At 42.3% G+C, this 18,211-nt stretch overlaps 1 protein-coding gene across 1 annotated transcript in view; it reads right to left on the reverse strand.

Annotated features, from left to right (window-relative positions):
- The window catches only part of Cfap58 (cilia and flagella associated protein 58), a 90,336-nt gene that overhangs the window by 44,728 nt on the left and 27,397 nt on the right, over positions 1–18,211 (reverse strand). Inside the window, exons 10-15 of the mRNA XM_090345934.1 lie at positions 15,600–15,761; positions 14,577–14,723; positions 8,844–8,984; positions 7,298–7,521; positions 3,484–3,595; positions 704–808 (exon numbers count right to left, since the gene is read on the reverse strand). Of these exons, the coding sequence (XP_090202060.1) occupies positions 704–808; positions 3,484–3,595; positions 7,298–7,521; positions 8,844–8,984; positions 14,577–14,723; positions 15,600–15,761 (891 nt within the window). The remainder of the gene's footprint in view (positions 1–703; positions 809–3,483; positions 3,596–7,297; positions 7,522–8,843; positions 8,985–14,576; positions 14,724–15,599; positions 15,762–18,211) is intronic.

The raw sequence follows: 18,211 nt of genomic DNA on the forward strand, positions 1-18,211 counted from the left end.
GTGGAAATAAATAGGAAACTATGGAAAGATAAGAATCCTCGGACTGAGCAGATCAAATGAGCTGTAAGCATAACCAGAAATACTAAATTCATAATGGAAAATTATGTTAAAGACTAGAATACCAAAGATTAAGTGAAGATCTAACAACCAAACTAGAAGTGGATAAGAGTGGACTTTGAGCAGACTTCTGTGACAAAAATGGGTGTCACTGAAGATGATAAGGAGGAGGAGGAGGAGGAGGAAGAGGAGGAGAAGGAAGACTTGAACAACAATGATGAGGACACTGGGGAGGGGGACAGTGGTAATGACTGGAAAAAAAAGCTATTGCCCTAATTATACCAGAAAACTCTGTACAAAGCCTTCAATGACATCCTTCCCTTCCCTTCCCTTTCATTCTCAAGTGGTTTGTTCACACAGATTTGTACTACATGTGAAAGCTTATTTTCAAAATCAAAATCATTGCATCTCCCATTTTCTGAAGATTACCCAACTGCAGACCATCTAGCCTTGAACTTCATTTTGGAGAATTCTGTGTCAGGGATGCAGCAAGCCTGGCCCATTCATCAGAGTGTTTGCTTCCCATGTGTGAATCACTGTTGCCATCTATAGGCAGATGTGAGATATGCAATGCTGCTGGACCACTGAAGAAACTAGCAAGACCAGGAGACTGGCCTGTGCTGAGGATAAACCATGAGAAGGCTACCTGGAGAAGCAGCTCTTTCTCCACCACCTCCTCTGTCTTGCTGATGAGGCGCTTCTGCAGGGTGTGAATTTTCTGTATCAGCTCGAAGGTACTGGGGTCACTGGCCTGTTCAAAGGGAACAACAACCAACACAGCATAAGTTTCCAAGCTCCAACATCTCTACACGTAGTGTTATTATTAATACCTAATGCAAAACAGGCACTGTGACTCAGGCCTATAATCCAAGCTCCTCAGAAGGTGAAGATCTGAAGGACTGTGGTTCAAGGGCAGGCCACACAAAAAGTAAATAGGAGATTCTTCCCTGAATTAATAAACCAGGCATAGTGGTAGGTGCCTGGGGTCCCAGCATAAGGAAGAAGACTTCTGTCTGAGGCTAGGCCCACCCAGGTAAAAAGCCAAGACCTCACCTAAAAAATAAAGAACCAACGGCCAGAGGTGAAACCAAGCCAGTAGAGCAAGAATGAGACCCTGAGTTCAAATCCCGCAACTGAAGGGGGAAAAAAAAAACTATCATAAACTTGTCAATCCAGTGCATAAATAAATAAAATGAAAAGGCATGGACAGTTATAAATACCTCTCCCAATAAAAGGAGATTGTAATTTTCCTAATGGCTCATCTATATAACGGATATGTATTTATTCCTCTAAGAGGAGTAATAATAATAATAGCTACTTTGTATGGTACTGTTTCTTTGCTACCATCCAGCATCTGACCGCCTGAAAGATGATATTCATCTTCTGTGTTCACAAATAAGACAACACAGGCTCAGAGAAGTCAAATCATTTGCCCAGGCTGGTAAGGATCAGAGCTGGATTTGAGCCTACCTATGTCCAGCTCCCAAAGCTGTAGATCTTCATTAATATGCTTTGAGGCTTTCCCTTACTGCCTCTGGTTTCCATAGGAATGAGACAGGGTTCCCTAATTCACTCAGCCTCAGGATTCCCCTCTGGGCATTGTTAACTAGGAGATTTATTGCAGCCCACAGTAGAGAAGGTTTCTGGATGGGGACTTCTGCTGATAATTGGCAGTGGAACACACAGTGGCTTTTTGCTCTCGAATGGAATCATCAACCCATAATGCTTTGATGCTCCTTCTGAATCTATCTGAATACAATTCAAACAAGAGCCACAGATGTAAATTAATCGTTTGTCCTCTAGCGTCACTTTCAGCTGCACTGACATTTTGAATTAATCTAGCAGCTAAATATTTTCAACTCTCAGACTTGTTTGCTAAATTTTTTTAATAGAAATTGACTGAAGACTTTGAATCTTTAAAGATGTGTTTGAAAACTCATGGACTAATCAAATCCGATGTTAAAAGGATTTAAAAAAAAAATTTTTCGTAGTCGGGCTCGGTGGTTCACACCTGTAATCCTAGCTACTCAGTGGCTGAGATCTGAGGATGGCTGTTCAAAGCCAGCCAGGCACTAAAGATCATGAGACTCTTACTCCAATTAACCACTAGAAAACTGGAAGTGGAGCTGAGGCTCCAGGGATAGGACAGTAAGTAGCCTTGAGCTGAAGAGCTCAGGGACAGCGCCCAGGCTGAGTTCTAGCCCCACGACCCAGACCCACAACTGACCAAAAAGAAATCTTTCAGGACTATTTTCCCAAGCAGATCTGAACTAGCAAACACCACCATTCTTGGGGACATGTGAAATCACTGAGGGTCAAAGGAGGAAAAGGAAAAGACTTCATTGACTGACTGCTCAAGGAACACTAATCTGTGTCAATTGATGCCCCTCTACCCGAGCTGGACTTGACACTTGTTCAGTTGCTTGTTGTTAAAATTCAGGCCTCGTGTTTACATAACAATTTATAATGCCCTGGTTTTAATGCTTTCCTCCTGAAAAGGGAGGAAAACAAAACAAAAGTCTCCTTTGCTGATAGTTCTTGTATCGCAGACACAGCTCTCAGTGCTGTAACTGCTCATTTAGTGATAGCCCCTCCAAGTGCTGCCAGTGCCAGATACAAGCAAAGGAGAGGGTTATCGCTGACCTGAACTAGCAGTGCTTAGCTTCAAATGTTATTTGTGGTGCAAGTGGTAATGCCTATGTAGAAGTCCTAAAGTAGAAGATGAAATGCATTATCCATACTCTACCCATGAGACTAGACTATGCCCCTAGGTCATTTCAAAGAAAGGGCTTGGTTCATTCAAGCTAGTCCTTCCAAAGAGCTAATTTACAAAGTAAGATTTCCTGCAAGAAAGAAAAACTGTGGAAAAATAGCTCAGAGACTGATGGCCAATAAAGCTAAAGACATATAAAAAACTCAAGGATAACAAGTACTTGGCAAAGTAACTAGCAAACCAAAAACTACCCAAACAAGAAAAAATAAATAAATGCCCATTGGCAAAGCTGGTTGCAGCTTGAACTAGGTCTTTGAGGATAGAAAAGCCTTTATCCAATGTGTGTGTATGTGGGGGGGGGGGGGTAATGGAGCTTGAACCCAAGGCCTAGACACTGTCTCTTATCTTTTTCACTCAAGGCTTTTTGCTGGCTAGTGTCACAGACTTAGCCATGCTGGTTCCAAACTGTGATCCTCAGATCTCAGCCTCCTGACAAGCTGGGATTCTAGGCATGAGCCACTGGTGTCAGGCTTTGTCCAAAACTTATGAAACCTCAGGTTCTGGAGCCACCCAAATTCCATTTGACCCCGTTTTGTATTCCAGGTAACCACTTGCACAGCATTAAACTAAAGTACTCTTGTCACTGCACTGGCAGTGGGAAGCCTAGAGTGGGTAGAGATGTGGGGCAGGAAAGACACCCTGCCAGATGTTACCTCGAGCCTCCGCCATCTGTGCACATTCATAGGATTCTCCAGTTCCTCCTCTAGGGCTCGGCACCTGGTCCTCTCCTTCAGGAATTCTCTTTGCACATGGAAAAGCTCTTGCCTAAAAACAAACGTGAGATGTTTTTGTTTGGTTGGATTTTTTGCAAAGAAATTATCCCATTGGAATAGCATACCTTTAAGAAGGCACACACCTGCCACATCTGATATAAAAAGTTGGAAGGTGGGGGCAGGAGAGACGGAAGAAGAGACATGGATCCACATGCACTGGACTCTCAAACTGACATCTTGACTACTTAAGGATAGTAAAAATAAATCATTTCTGTAAGTTGGAAGTAAGGAGGACTGCTGTGAACCCTGAGACCAGCCTCCTAAAATCTGGGCAAGATACAATTGATCCTAATTTCTGGAGAGCCTGGGGTTTGCCTTCACTATTACTTAATTTGCATTATGAAACTAGAACAATGAGACCTGCTGAAATGAATTTTAAGAAGGGGAGAGGGAGACGGGAGGGTAATGGAGTAAGTTGATGGGTTAGATCGTCTGCATGAATGGAAATGTCACAACGAAATCCCATTTGTACAGCTAATATATACCCACCACAGAATAATTTTTTAAAAAAGAATTGCTTTCTCTTGAAGGAGAAAATAAAAATCATGCCAACCTTCAGAATCTTGATTCAGAACATTGAAAGAATTTAGACATGTATGGAAATGTGAATTATGACCACTTCAGTACACTTGTCAGTGTTTCTAAATGTTTCTATAGCTGCAATAAGTGAACAGTCTTCGTCCTACACAGACTTCCAGCTACAGAGGCACACGTGAAAGCTGGCAGGATGGGGCAGAGCGCTCCCACCCCCAGCACGCTGCCTGAACAGAATCCCCAAAGTGGATCTGATGCCTGGCCAGGATGTGATAGGCCCTCAAACCCACTGGTAATTCTAGTATGTGGCCGGGACTGACATACACTGAGCTATAGTTGATGAAGATATTTTTTAACTTAGACCTCACAACTAATCGACATAGATCACTGAACAAGTCCTAAAGCTCAAACATGCTTTTTTGAATCTTTAGGCAGAAGGTTTGGTTGATAGGTCATGTGCCATGGCTGTTCTGGGCATGGTATGGGCTGGCCACAGCCCGTCAAGAAGAAGTTGTTTCAAGATGAACAACAGGCTAAAGGACTGGGACACATCACCAGGAGACCTGTCAGCTGTGGATGTACAGGTTGCTGTCCTAAACCATCTCTTTCCCTTAATTGCTTCATTTAAACAAATAATACAACTTCCCCTCATTAGCAAGACAAACCATGAGAATTAACTGCACTGTGTTCACTCAACAGGAAGCTAGAACAAGCTGCTTAGAATTAAAAGCACAATTTTAACCCTTCACTTTTCTTGAGTGCCATTGAAATACCTTGGCAAAAAATATTAGCTGCCTTACTTAAAAATGGTTTACCATGTTAAGATTTTTAAATGGGTAACCATTTTTTTGCCAGTCCTAGGGCTTGAACTCAGGGCCTGAGCACTGTCCTTGGTCTTCTTTCTCAAGGCTAGCACTCTGCCACTTGAGCCACAGCTCCACTTCCGGCTTTTTTCTATGTATGTGGTACCAAGGAATCGAACCTGGGTCTTGGTGCATGGTAGGCAAACACTCTATCACTAGACCAAACTCCCAGCCCCCATTCACCATTTTTTTTATTGGCTTACCATTTTAGACTCTGTGCTGGGAACATTACATTTGTGTTTTATACTTAAGTGTAATGACAAGTCCAAAGCTCAGAGATATTTAGTACAGAGCCCAAGGTCACACAGTTTGTAGGTGACAAGGCTAAGTTACAATTCATGCCTGCTTGTCTCTGAGCTTCATGCCTGCTTGTCTCTGAGCTTCATCAAGTGTCCTTAATAGAAAGGAAAAAAACAAATCCATATCAGCCAGGCTTTCGTGGCTCACACCTAAAACTTCTAGCTTCTCAGGAGGCTGGGATCTGAGGATCTATGTTCAAAGACAACCCAGGCAGAAAAGTCTGGGAGACACTTATCTCCTATTAACTACCCCAAAAAGCAGAAAGTAGAGCTGTGGCTAAAGGGGTTGAATAGCAGTCTTGAACAAAAAGCACTAAATGTAACACTCAAGCCCTAAGTTCAAGCCCCAGTACCAACACACACACACACAGGTGCGCACGCGCACACACAAAAACCATCATTATCAACAAACTAGCAATATTGACTAGGAATGGGTCAAATCTGGTCTTTTAGGTATGTCATAAAAATAACTCATGAGGGCCGGGAGTTTGGCCTAGTGGTTAAAGTGCTTGTCTAGCATGCATGAAGACCCGGGTTCGATTCCCCGTTACCACATACATAGAAAAAAGCCAGAAGTGGTGCTGAGGCTCAAGTGGTAGAGCTCTAGCCTTGAGAAAGTCCAAGGACAGTGCTCAGGCCCTGAGCCCAAGCCCAGGACTGGCAAAAAAAAAAAAAATAACTCATGAGTTGACAAGTTTAATGCTACTCCTGGAGATCCTTCAGAAGCTACTTAGAAGGAACCAATTTGCCTCTAAAATGCCTACTACCTATCTCTAGGTAGTAAAGTTAGGCATGATTTTCTCATCCCTTCTTCATGTTTTTCTTTCTCCCTGCTTTTCTCACATTTTTCTACAACGAATTTCTACTACTTTCATCTTCTGAAGTATAAACTGCTAAATTTTTTTTAAAAAGTAAGTTTCAATTCATCCTTAACAGGGATAAACTGATTCCTGAATCTCCTTCTTTGAAACATTAAAATAATCTTCTAACCCAATTAATTTAAAAGACAGATCAGGAGTCTGTTCCTTGTCCTACCATGGTCAAGGGGACTGTTCTTCCACAAGCCCGTGGGGAGTGAGGAGAACTGCTAAGAAAATCCTGGGCCTCTGAAAATTTGTACATACAACTCAGTGATGTTTTCCCATGGGGAAAGTAGTTCTTGTATAATGTAAGATTTAAAGAAAGAAGAAAGCTGCACTTAAGTGAAAGCCGCAGAAGATAAATCAAGAGTGAGATAGAAGATTTGGCTGCCTTCTAAGGAAACAGATTTTCAGATAGTGATAGAATTAAATTTTCCCCTCGTTTCATCCTATATATAATTCCAAGAAGAAGAAGGAAAAAAAAAGATGGGCAAGTATTACCTGGGTAGAATTTAAATATTGACAGTCCATCTCTTTCACAGGCTGTCTTTCCAAAGAAGTCAGTAGTGGGGAGAAGAACATTTTTCTAACTCTGTGAATAGTTGTATTTGTGATTTGACTTGAAATTTTCCCTCAAAGGTCCAGAATCCTATTTTATTAGCTTTTCTGTACTCCTTCATATCCTTACTCAAGGAAACAAATTCATTTTTATGGCATAGTATGGGCACAATAGAGTTTCATGTTTTGTTTTTGTTTGTTGCCAGTCCTGGGACTTGAACTCGGGGCCTAGGTGCTATCTCTCAGCCTTTGTGCTCAAGGCTAGTGCTCTACCACTTGAGCCACAGTGTCACTTCCAGCTTTTTCTAAGTAGTTTATTAGAGATAAGAGTTTCACAGACTTGCCTGTCTGGGCTGGCTTCCAGATCCTCAGATCTCAGCCTCCTGAGTAACTAGGATTACAGGTGTGAGCTACCGTTGAGATTTTTATGGAGACATGGTTCTCAGTATTTGCTGATCACTGTCTCATGCAAAAGTCACTTTCCACAGTTTGCTAAAGACCCTCAAGGGCCCCTTAGATGGTCACAGCAGGAGGTCACTGACAACCTCCAGGCCCTTAGCCCTGAGAGCCTCCACCCTACCTGAGTTCTTCTACATTAGCCACACTCCTGGCCAGAATCCTCTTCTCCCGGCGAAGTTTCTTGATCTCCAGCTTAAGGATCCTCATGTCCTCCACCCTCTGGTTGTACTGGCTCTCGCCTTTATTCAGCACTGACTGCTGGATCTTGATCTTCTCATACAGCAAAGCTAACTCGTCATTGCGCCGCACAAGTTGAGACCCCAGAATGTCTCGTTCGCTGACAACCTAGGGAACATGAACGCCAAGAATGGGAAGTCATGGTTTTCCTTGTGGCAGCAGCCACATTCAGGCTGTGTACATCTGATGAATGTGAGTTGGGAACTCACTACAAACAGCCTGCTAACACAACCAATACTGAGCTCCTCCCACTAGAGTTTGCAAGCTGCTTGGAAGAAGTCAATGCACAATAAATAATCCATTCTAATAATGGTAGTCCAGCGATCCAGTAATCTTTGACCTTTGGGTATGTCATTTGCTTCCTTCTGACTTATGTGTATGGGGGAGGAAAGTGTGTGTGTGTGTGTGTGTGTGTGTGTGTGTGTGTGTGTGTGTGTGTTGTGTACCTGTATTAGAGCTTGAACTCAGGGCCTGGGTGATGTCTCTTAGCTTTTTCACTCAAGACTAGTACACTAATTAACACTTGAGCCACAACTGTACTTCTGGCATTTTTGTGGTTAACTAGACTTAAGAATCTCACTTGCTTTGCTGCCCAGCCTGGCTGTGAATCTTCAGCCTCAGATCTCAGCCTCCTGAGTAGCATGAGCCTGTATGTATAAATGTTATATATAAATATACAGTTTGGCCGGGTGCCAGTGGCTCACACCTGTAATCCTAGCTACTCAGGAGGCTGGTATCTGAGGATCATGGTTCAAAGCCAGCCCAGGCATGAAACTCCATGGGACTCTTATCTCCAATTAACCACCAGAAAATTAGAAGTGGCATTGTGGCTCAAGGGGTAGAGTGATAGCCTTGAGCCGGAGAGCTCAGGGATAGCGCTCAGGCCCAGAGTTCAAGCCCCCTACCCAACAAAAAAAAATATTAACTATATAAATAAATAAAATAATATATATGTGTGTGTATGTATGTATGTATAGTTTGCCCAACCAAGCTATGTTTTAAATGCTTAAATTTGAACAGACTTCTGGTAAGCCAGGTCTCACCAAGTTCTTCCACTTTGGGCCAAATTCCCTTCACCAGATCCAGGAAAGTGTTTTATTTTGAATTCCCAAAGTATTCACTTGAGTTTCTATCTCCCAAACCAGGTGAGTATGAGCTCTAATGATTGCATTAGAACATAAGCTCCCTGAAAACAGGGACTTGGCTCTTCGTGGCTGAGTGCCCTCATGTGGGAAGAGTGGTTAATACCTCCAATGCTCATGAACATGGATGAAATCAATGAGTGATTTTCATAACTAGACAACATAAAACAGGCCTCTGTGACTAATCTTCTAAGAAGACTAGGGGACAGAGCCTAGAGAGGACAGAAGATGAATGAATGAAGAGTAGAACCAGCAGCTACTACTGAGAGGGTGATTCGAAGGATCTACCTGATCTAATTCCTTCTTCTGCCTTAGCCTCTCCCCATCGGCCTCGGCAATGATTCGCAGGAGTTTTCTCTCTTCGGCCTCTTGTTTTTCAATGAAGTGTTTGGTCTCCATGGCTTGTTGTCTCAGCTTCTGCAGCTCGGCCTGGCAAAGAGGGAAAAGATTCAGACACATTTCCTTCCTCAGCAGCACAGACAGAGCACAGAGCCGTGCAGTGGTGCCTTCCCTGGCGTTTCATTTAATGTGGTTTGAGAATATTATACTAATAAACCATATAAGCTTTCATCATAGACACACACACACGACCAGTGATAATAATGATTATTCACTGAGCTGTGCCCTTGAGGGATTTCTATCACTGGTCCATGTCTGTAGCGGGCATCTTCTCACTGATGTTCTACAGCATTCCTCTAAGAATGGTGCAGAGGACAAAGTGGGGTAAACACAAGAGATACGGCCATGTCTCTCCCCTTGGGTCCTCACATCACCAGCAGGCTCACTACAAAGGGAAAGTCCATAACAAACAAAAATCAAATTAAATACGTCAACGAAGTGTCCATTTTGTACAGAAGATTGGGAGGGACATAAATATACATGGACCCTCGTCCTCCAACACTTCTAATGCAGACAACACAAAAAAGAGATGCTAATGTTAGGCATGGATCCAGTCCAGGAAACATTTTTCCATTCTCTTTTTTTGTCATGTGAAGAATGGCATTATAGGTCAAGGGAAAAGTCATTGGCTGACAGGGACCGTCAGGTCTGCTTTTGCAGAAAGAGCTCACACCTGCATCTGGTCATGAGGTGGGGAAGGAAGAATGTTTCTCATCAAAGCATACATCCATTTCTAGTCCCTAAATATGGGTTTTTGACTTAAAATCACCCCAGGCATAATACTGCGCCTTGCCAACTTCTTATGCAATTAGAGGGCCCATGCAAAACCAAATAACCCACCTGTTACTAAACTCCTAAGAAGCAGAGGTGAGATTCCAATAAGGATCTTTTAATGCCAAAGCCTGTATTCCCTACTCCCAAGCCAAACACAGAAGATCGGTTAGAATGGTTTCTCCACCCACCAGAGGTCATGGGAATCACCAACAACAGTATGAACAGCTCACCTCCTTGTGAGGAAAAGGACATGAGAGCACACAGGAAGGAGTTTCTATTTTTGCCCAGAGTTGAGAGGGAAAAACAAATTGGGTCCTTGGCAGGTGATGGACATAGCCCAAATGGAGGAGTGTGTGATGGAGAGCTCTCAGCATCCAGACTGTGAGCCAAGGCAGGGAACCATGAAACAGCTAGTTTGCCAGCCAGCACGGCACCCCCATGTGGTTGGTTTTGAGTATTCAGTAGGAAATTGCCTAAGTTAAGACTGGGAAATGGCTGTACAGGACCCAAAAGGCCTCAAGGTGGGAACCAGTTGCCCACCTTGGAGGCAAGAACACATCTATGAGAGGTTCCACGTCCGAATGGAAAGGACAGGGGAGAAATCACTGACCAGCTCACAAAGAAATGCCTAGACCCAGAATCACAGGGGTGGTGACAGGATGACACAAAGGCTTCCTTCAATAAGTCAGAGCCTTACAAATCGGTTTTTTTTTAGTGTATTTTTTTCCTTCAAGTAAGTATTAGAACCATCACACCCAATCACCCAGAAAGGTCACCAAGATGATTTCAACAAAAAACAATCACACTTGCAATTAATTGCTTGTAAAACAACACAATTCAGGTCAAAGGTCTTCTCCCTTCATGAGTTCTTTGCTTCAAACTCTCCAAGACAGTAGGATATTTTTGTACCTACTAATAGATATGTGCTGTTATCAGCTACTATCAAAACAAATGTTTCTTTTATGACTGTTTGTTCATAAAATATGGTTTAACAGTAAGCAAATGGAAATACTTACTGAGAAATGGTCTGGTCTAGTATTTACCACTTAGGGAGATTGCCTATTAGGACAGAGACTGTAGTCCCATCCTTTCTGTTTCTCCAATCATTTAACATGACAGCAAAGACAGCAATAAAATACCTGTTTGCCTGATGCCTCCTTTAATAAAACTTTTATTTTCCTGTATCTGCAACATTCACTTTTCTGTTCCTAAGTGCCAAGAGCTGATCAGAATTCATCAGCAGAACAAAATGAAACCCCTGTTATATTAAAATGCAATCAACAGTGTGTAAAAGTATCTGTCTGAAATGTAAAAACTATTCGTGCATTTGGCATTGCTGGGTGGATTTTTTTTTGTAATATATCAAAATTCAGAGTGGTCTTATGTCATAAATGTATGGACTGTAAACAAGATGTGGCATTAGGCGTTGGCAGTGAATGTTAACATCAACAAAATACCTTGGGTCTAATGCATTTAGTGGGTATAAATCTGAACTGTCTCACCTAGGAAGCATGGCAGCAGCTGCCAGGTACCCAAAAGCTCATCAGATAGTGACCTCGGTGCCACTTGAGGTTTTGCACCTGGTGAAGTGTTTCTGGTGACATGTGGTTAGATGGATGGTAAGTGGCACATCACACCCTTTAGTTACTACCCCTGTGGCTCTACAAATTTGCCATTGATGTCTATAGACTATAAATCACCTAATTTGTGGATGAGCATCCATTGTATCTCAAGAGCCGTACTTGGACAAGTCTCATAGGTTCATATATGAGCCTCTGTAAGTGTTCAGCCATGACAGTAATTAGAGTTTTTCTCTCCCTCTGTCGTGGGTAACAGAAACAGTTCTATGTCATGTGACAGAAGCTAGGCTATCATGTGGTGCTACGTGCTGCTGAATTATGTACTAAGACTCCAAGCGCTGTCAGACGGATGTGTGATGATTGGAAAGTGCTGAGACAGACTCCGGGGCTTGTTAGGTCTGGAAACAAGATGCCTGCCTTCAGTGCTGATGAAAGGAGACTGAGAGAGAATGGGTAAAAGGATGCAGAGGCAGCCACACGTCTACCCAGGACTACTGACAACCTCTCATAGCCACAATGTGCAGACAACATCTAGGATCCTGAAAAGACCGCAGAGTCTGGTAGTGACTGCAAAAGGAAAAAGGAACATGGAAGGAGGTGGGTTTTTTGGGTGATGGCAATGAGAGTAGATGAGGACAATCTACGATGACAATTGTTTGTCTGCAAACTTGGAAAGTAGTAAATTGGGCTGTCCTGTCAAAAGGCATCTCACGGTCTGTCAAGCAGGCAAGGGCTTGCCCCTGCAGCAGGGATTCTGTACCCACTGAGCTTTGCAGAATCGTAAGATAAATGTCTTTTGGAGCAATGTGGCTAGGAAATCTGCCCTTTCCTCCCAGAGTTTTGGTTCGCAAGCTTCGAATGCATGAAATCCAGAGACCTGTGACTCAAATTCTTAGCCTAAAAAAGTCAAGAGGCTGAAGCTCAACATTTGAGCTGTCATATTTTTCCCCTAAAGAATGTCAAGCAGGCTTAATGATAGGCCATGATTATCCAATCTGAGCTCCATTGCAGGTCACCCTTGGATAACCTCAAATAATAGATCAAGCTGGCATCCTCTCTCTGTTTCTCATGCCTGCCATAATGGGAAATGTTGAGGAAAAGAGCGTCCTAGCTCCACAACAAGTCCAAAGCAATCATCTTCCTATAATCGATGACCCAAAGCCACTCAAACCCAGAACTCCCTATTCAGAGCATGTTGTCCAAAAGAGAAGCCTTTCTAATCACCCTCATGTCAGCCAGCAAATCACAGCACATCACAGGCCCCTATCACCTGCTTCTTGGTGGCTGTAAGTACAGATGCCCGATGATGAAGATTGTCACTGAGTCATATATTAACTAACATCACCCAGTAAGGAAACAAGGAACCAGTGTCCTAGTAGGAAGATGTTTATTCCAAAGCAAGACTTTGTGAAAGGTAATTCGTTCTACCTTGGACTCCACTGGACTAATAGTGAATTTTTTAACTAGAGAATCACTTGGGAATCACTTGGGAAGTAGAAGTGAAAAATCACTGTTATCCTCTGAGAGAGAGAGAGAGAGAGAGAGAGAGAGAGAGAGAGAGAGAGAGAGAGAGAGGGAGGGAGGGAGGGAGGGAGGGAGGGAGGGAGGGAGGAGAGAGAGAGAGAGAGAGAGAGAGAGAGAGAGAGAGAGAGAGAGAGAGAGAGAGAGAGAGAGAGAGAAGACACAACCGATAGATTACACTGAGTTCTTGATAACATGGTCCATGAGGCTCCTGGTGGAGCAGTGTTGTAATGAGATTCTTCTGATTCATTCAGCAATAAATAAACCCCATCCCCACTATGGGCTCCAGGGTGAAACAAACTGCTTCCCTAAAACTCTGCTTTTGAACAAAGGAAATAAGGGCAAAGATGCAGGAAATCTTCCAATTTCAGAATACATGTGTGTGTATATATATATATGTATATATATATGAGGAATGTTCTCTTTCTATCACAGGCAGCAAGGAAAAGAGAAGTCAGTCACTGGCAAATAAATCAATTACCATATCTTTTTTTATAAAGACATTTTTGTTAGTTTAATCTTTCTCAAACCAGTAATACAGTAAGATCTAATTCCATGAAAACCTGTCATTAAATTGCCAAATCTGTTATTAAATTGAGAGTATGTATTTCAATCTAGTATAGAATCAGGGGAAATGGCAGTGATTCTGTCCAGTGCTAGGTACACATTTTCAAGACAGGGATCATCTTTGAATGCCTCTATATATAAAAAGCCACTATTTTCTTATAAATGGTTCCTGCAAATGGATCTTAAGCACCTACAAATATTGTTTATATACATACATACTTATGTAGAAGTTCTTCTTTAATTTTTTTGCAAATAAAGTGCCACAGAAATCTATTGGATTGGATGAGAAAAGGAAAGGATGTATTTTACATACAGTAAAATATATTTGGAGAATTTGAAATGGCAGTCATTAGTTGGCATGTATTGTGAATAGACACAGAATGTTGTGCGCTAGTGTGCTTTAAAGAGCACATCAAGCTAGAAGTGGTGGTGTAATCCCACCACTCAGGAAGCAAAGGCAAGAGGATCTTGAATTTGATGCCAGCCTGGACTACACAGTGAGACTCCATCTCAAGAACACAAAAGCTGGGGGTGTAGCTTGATAGATAGATGGATAGATGATAGATCTTAGTAAGAGTTGCAGAGTCAGAGCTATTTGGAGAGATGGAGGTACAAAGGTCTTAGGCCCACAGAATAAAACCAAGTAAGGAAAGAGGAACAAGGGGGAAAATAAAGCCCTGATACTCCCTGGTTAGTACACGCACAGAGGAATACTGACCAGTAGCCATGAGACCCAATGTTAGCTTACAGCAGGCCCCTCGATGGCTTTAGGAGAACTGGTGTGAGCATAGCACAGGACTTGGGCTATAAATGCAAAGGGATGGTAGCAAGCCTGCAAGCCTAGAGAATTCCTTGGTACAGCCGACCTGCAAGGTCGATATTGATGCTGCGTAAATGAACTAGTGTGGTGCAGGCTCACTGTCTCTCTCCCCCACTCTACCAAGGGAACTATCTGCAAAGAACCCAGCTCAGAAACAGCTGGGTCCCTTGACCCAGACTTGGAGTGGATTGGGGAAACTAGCTGTGGAAGCCACTGGCAGCTTCCTCCATCACACACACACACACACACGTGCACACACGCACGTGCACACACGCTCACACACGTGTCCTCCCTCTCTGCTTTGGTGAGAATGGATTGCTAGCTGGGGTTTCCAACTGGGGTGGGGACGGGCGTGAGCACCTTCAGTGTTTCCTTCTCCTTTTCTATCCGCTGCTGCTCCAGATGCAGCTTCACAAGTGCAGACTCTTTGGCAGAGATCTCTTCTTTCAGTTGGTCTACCTGATGGGTCATAATCTTTAACTTTCTCTTCATTTCCGTTATTTCATCCTAAGAGAAAGGTAAAAACTAAGAGTGAACTAAACTGTCACCACCAACTCTATGGAATGTTAATATGTATCTATGAACTTTGAAGGGAGTCTCTCTCAGACAGTGTGGCTTCTTGACCAATTGCAACGGGGCTATTCTTTTACCTCTGTGTCTATCCACAAAGCAATAACTCAATAACTCAAAATAGTTACATGTACATAAATGCAATCTCTCTGTCTTTCTCTCTCTCTTTACCCCTCTCTCTTTCCCCCCCGCCCATCTCTCTCTCACTTGCTCACTCAATTGCTTGCTCCTTGACTAAAGGAACTGGAAACTCAATAAGCACTGTCACCAAAAGATTCCAAACTGAACCAATTCTGCAATTAAACATGAGTATGGTACTGTCCCCTAATCCTTGATAGCAATTTAAAACACACACAGAGAGAATGAATTCTACACACTAATTAAAAGTAGGATCCGGATCCCCCTGAATCCTCTTAAGTTATGGCCTATTCAGTTGTATTATTTCCATTCCAAACAGCTTGATAGTTTTGCCTACTCTGATCTTTTCCAGGTGAATTGCACAAGATTTCTTTCTTGCTCTATTGGGGTTTTTTTTGCCAGTTGTGTGGCTTGAATTTAGGGCCTAAGAACTGTCCTTGGACTTTTTCCTCAAGGCTAGAGCTCTACCACTTGAGCCACAGCACCGCTTCCAGCTTTTTCCTATGTATGTGGTACCAAGGAATCAAACCCGGGTCTTCGTGCATGCAAGGTAAGCATTCTACCACTAGGCCAAACTCCCGGCCCTTTCTTGATCTATTTTAAATCCTACCGTTAGGAGAACAGAAACTACTTTAAACATAGAGTGGAGAAGACTTAACATGTAAAGGCATTTACCTGTGCCTCAACCAAATTTTTGCTGTAGAGATTCCTGTCTGACCTCACAGCTTCATACAGGTTCTGTTGCTGTTTCAATTTAGTCTCTGATTCAGCTATTCTTTTTCTGAAGTCAAAAATCTGCATTTCACGGACTTTTATGTCTTCCATGCTCATGAGGACCTGGGAGGAGAGAACAGTATTTGAATTTGGTTTTAAAAAGCCATTTGTGCTTATGGGTTTAGGGAAAATGGAATTTTTTATCTAGAGGTAGCTGGTAGAGGAGTGCCAGCAAATCTGACTGTAACTATAATCAATGCAACGCCACACAGCCCAGCTGATTAGGAGAAATACATCTTTTATCTGTGCAATAATTCTGCCAATTAGAAAGTCTTAACATAGACATATTATGATTACAAGAAAAGGAAAGGAAAGGGAAGGGAAGGAAAGGGAAGGGAAGGGAAGGGAAGACCTTCTGGAAACCTTTCCTGATCACTCTACCCCTAAGAGGAAAAGAAGTGAAGAGGGGGAAAAAATGAAAGTCACAGGCTTAAACAGATTCTTAACACAAAGAACACAAGGCAAAGACAAGAAACAATTAGTCGTTGGACCACACTGACTAATTTATCAAATTAACTGTGAAAAAAGAAATATAGCCTTTGACCCTTGATAGCAATTCTAATTCTGTCTTGCCAATGTCAAACCCACTCCATTAGAGGAGCTCGCACAACTTCAATATAAAAAAATTTAGGGGCTGACCTAAATTTAGGAGTTTGACCTAATGGTAGAGTGCTTGCCTCACATGCACCAAGACTGGGATTCGATTCCTTGGTACCACATACATAGAAAAAGCTGGAAGTGGTGCTATGGCTCAAGTGGTAGAGCTCTAGCCTTAAGACTGCCCAAGAACAGTGTTCAAGCCCTGAGTTCAAGCCCCAGGACTGGCACACACACACACACACACACACACACACACACAACACTCTCCACTGAATGCCTACAAAAACTGTTGTTGTTGTTGTTGTTGTTGTTTTAAGGGAAAATGTCTTTTTAAAAATAAAATAAGGGGCCGGGAGTTTGGCCTAGTGGTTAAAGTGTTTGCCTAGCATGCATGAAGACCTGGGTTCGATTCCTCGGTACCACATACATAGAAAAAAGCCCGAAGTGGTGCTGAGGCTCAAGTGGTAGAGCTCTAGCCTTGAGAAAGTCCAAGGACAGTGCTCAGGCCCTGAGCTCAAGCCCAGGACTGGCAAAAAAAAAAAATAAAAAAATAAAATAAAATAAAATGGAAAAAATGAAACTACAATGTGAATAAGACAGTACAGGTAAAGAAAACTTTCAAAAGATACCACATCTTGTTAGTAAATACCTCTTAGGTGAGAGTTACAAATGAGGGAGATAGAGCAGTGTGAAATAGAAATAGAGTAGTGAGTGCAAGGAAATATTTCAAGTTCCCAGGATTCAGCACTAAATGTAAGGAAATATATTCCAAGTACCAGGTGTATGAATAAAAGAAAGGGCAGAGAGGCCATGTTGGTAAGCCAACAGATTTATTGAACTCCAAACCTGAGAAGGGCAACCAGGCTTCTTCCTGCAGCCCCACTGAAGAAATGGCACAATTCCTTTACAACTAAGATCTCCTCTTTATTAGGAAGAAAGAATGTCTGGGGATGTTTGTCAGGGGAGGGAGCAGGATGGGAACAGAGGAAGGGGCTCCTTGTATAGGGACGGAATCTTGAGTTACAGGAAAGGGGTTTTGACAGCATCTGTTCGTAGCAGATGTTGACTCAGTTCACAGATTATCTCTGTTACAGCCACAGGGTATACTTGGAGAAGGGAGAAGAAGTAAGGTCTGCAACAAGGACAATTCTAAGATATGGCTGTCAGGGGGAAAAGTGAGTGTTTCTATTTGAAGTCATTTTCATCCATGACCCCAGGACCACCACCACTGAGGTAACATGGCTGAAGAAAGTTCCTCTAGAAGTTACATTTTACTTAGAGCCTAAATGTTAAAAGGACCTTGGCCACACTGGAACCATCTTAACTTCATTATACAATGTCCCCCAGAATTTAAAATACATGCATACATGACAAGTGTCCATTTTGTTTTTCAATTACTTGGCTCTTCCTTCTTCCTCCAACCTACTTCCACCCTTCATCTAGTAATCTCTCTAGGTTCACAGTCTAGTTTGTAGCCTTCCATATTTTTCTTTGAGTTCTGAATATTCTATTCAGGTCTAATAATAATAGTTCATATTCATCAGCTACTTTGTATGTACCTGGCATTTTACATGTAATAATGAATTCAATTTTCATCAAAATCCCATAAGCTGAGTAATAATACCCACCCCAATTTACAAAGAAAGAAACTGAGCTCAAAAGAAGTCATAGTCACAAAATGACTCAATCAGCAAGTAGGCGGCTATGAAAATTGGGTTTCTTTTCTGTTTGTTTTGCATTGCTTTGCTTTGGAGGGGTGGTATTTCTACTTTTTTAAGTAAATGAAAGCTTAAGTTACATGTTTTATGTATTTTGCTGCTTTTCTTAAGTTTTGTTTTTCTAAAGATTTTTTTATTAGCATCAATTACCTGAATAAGGGAACCTTTACATGCATGCATACAATTATGCCTGGG

Source organism: Megascapheus bottae, chromosome 15, assembly GCF_031878675.1.
Source record: "Megascapheus bottae isolate mThoBot1 chromosome 15, mThoBot2.hap1, whole genome shotgun sequence".
In the NCBI taxonomy this organism is placed as follows: Eukaryota; Metazoa; Chordata; class Mammalia; order Rodentia; family Geomyidae; genus Megascapheus; species Megascapheus bottae.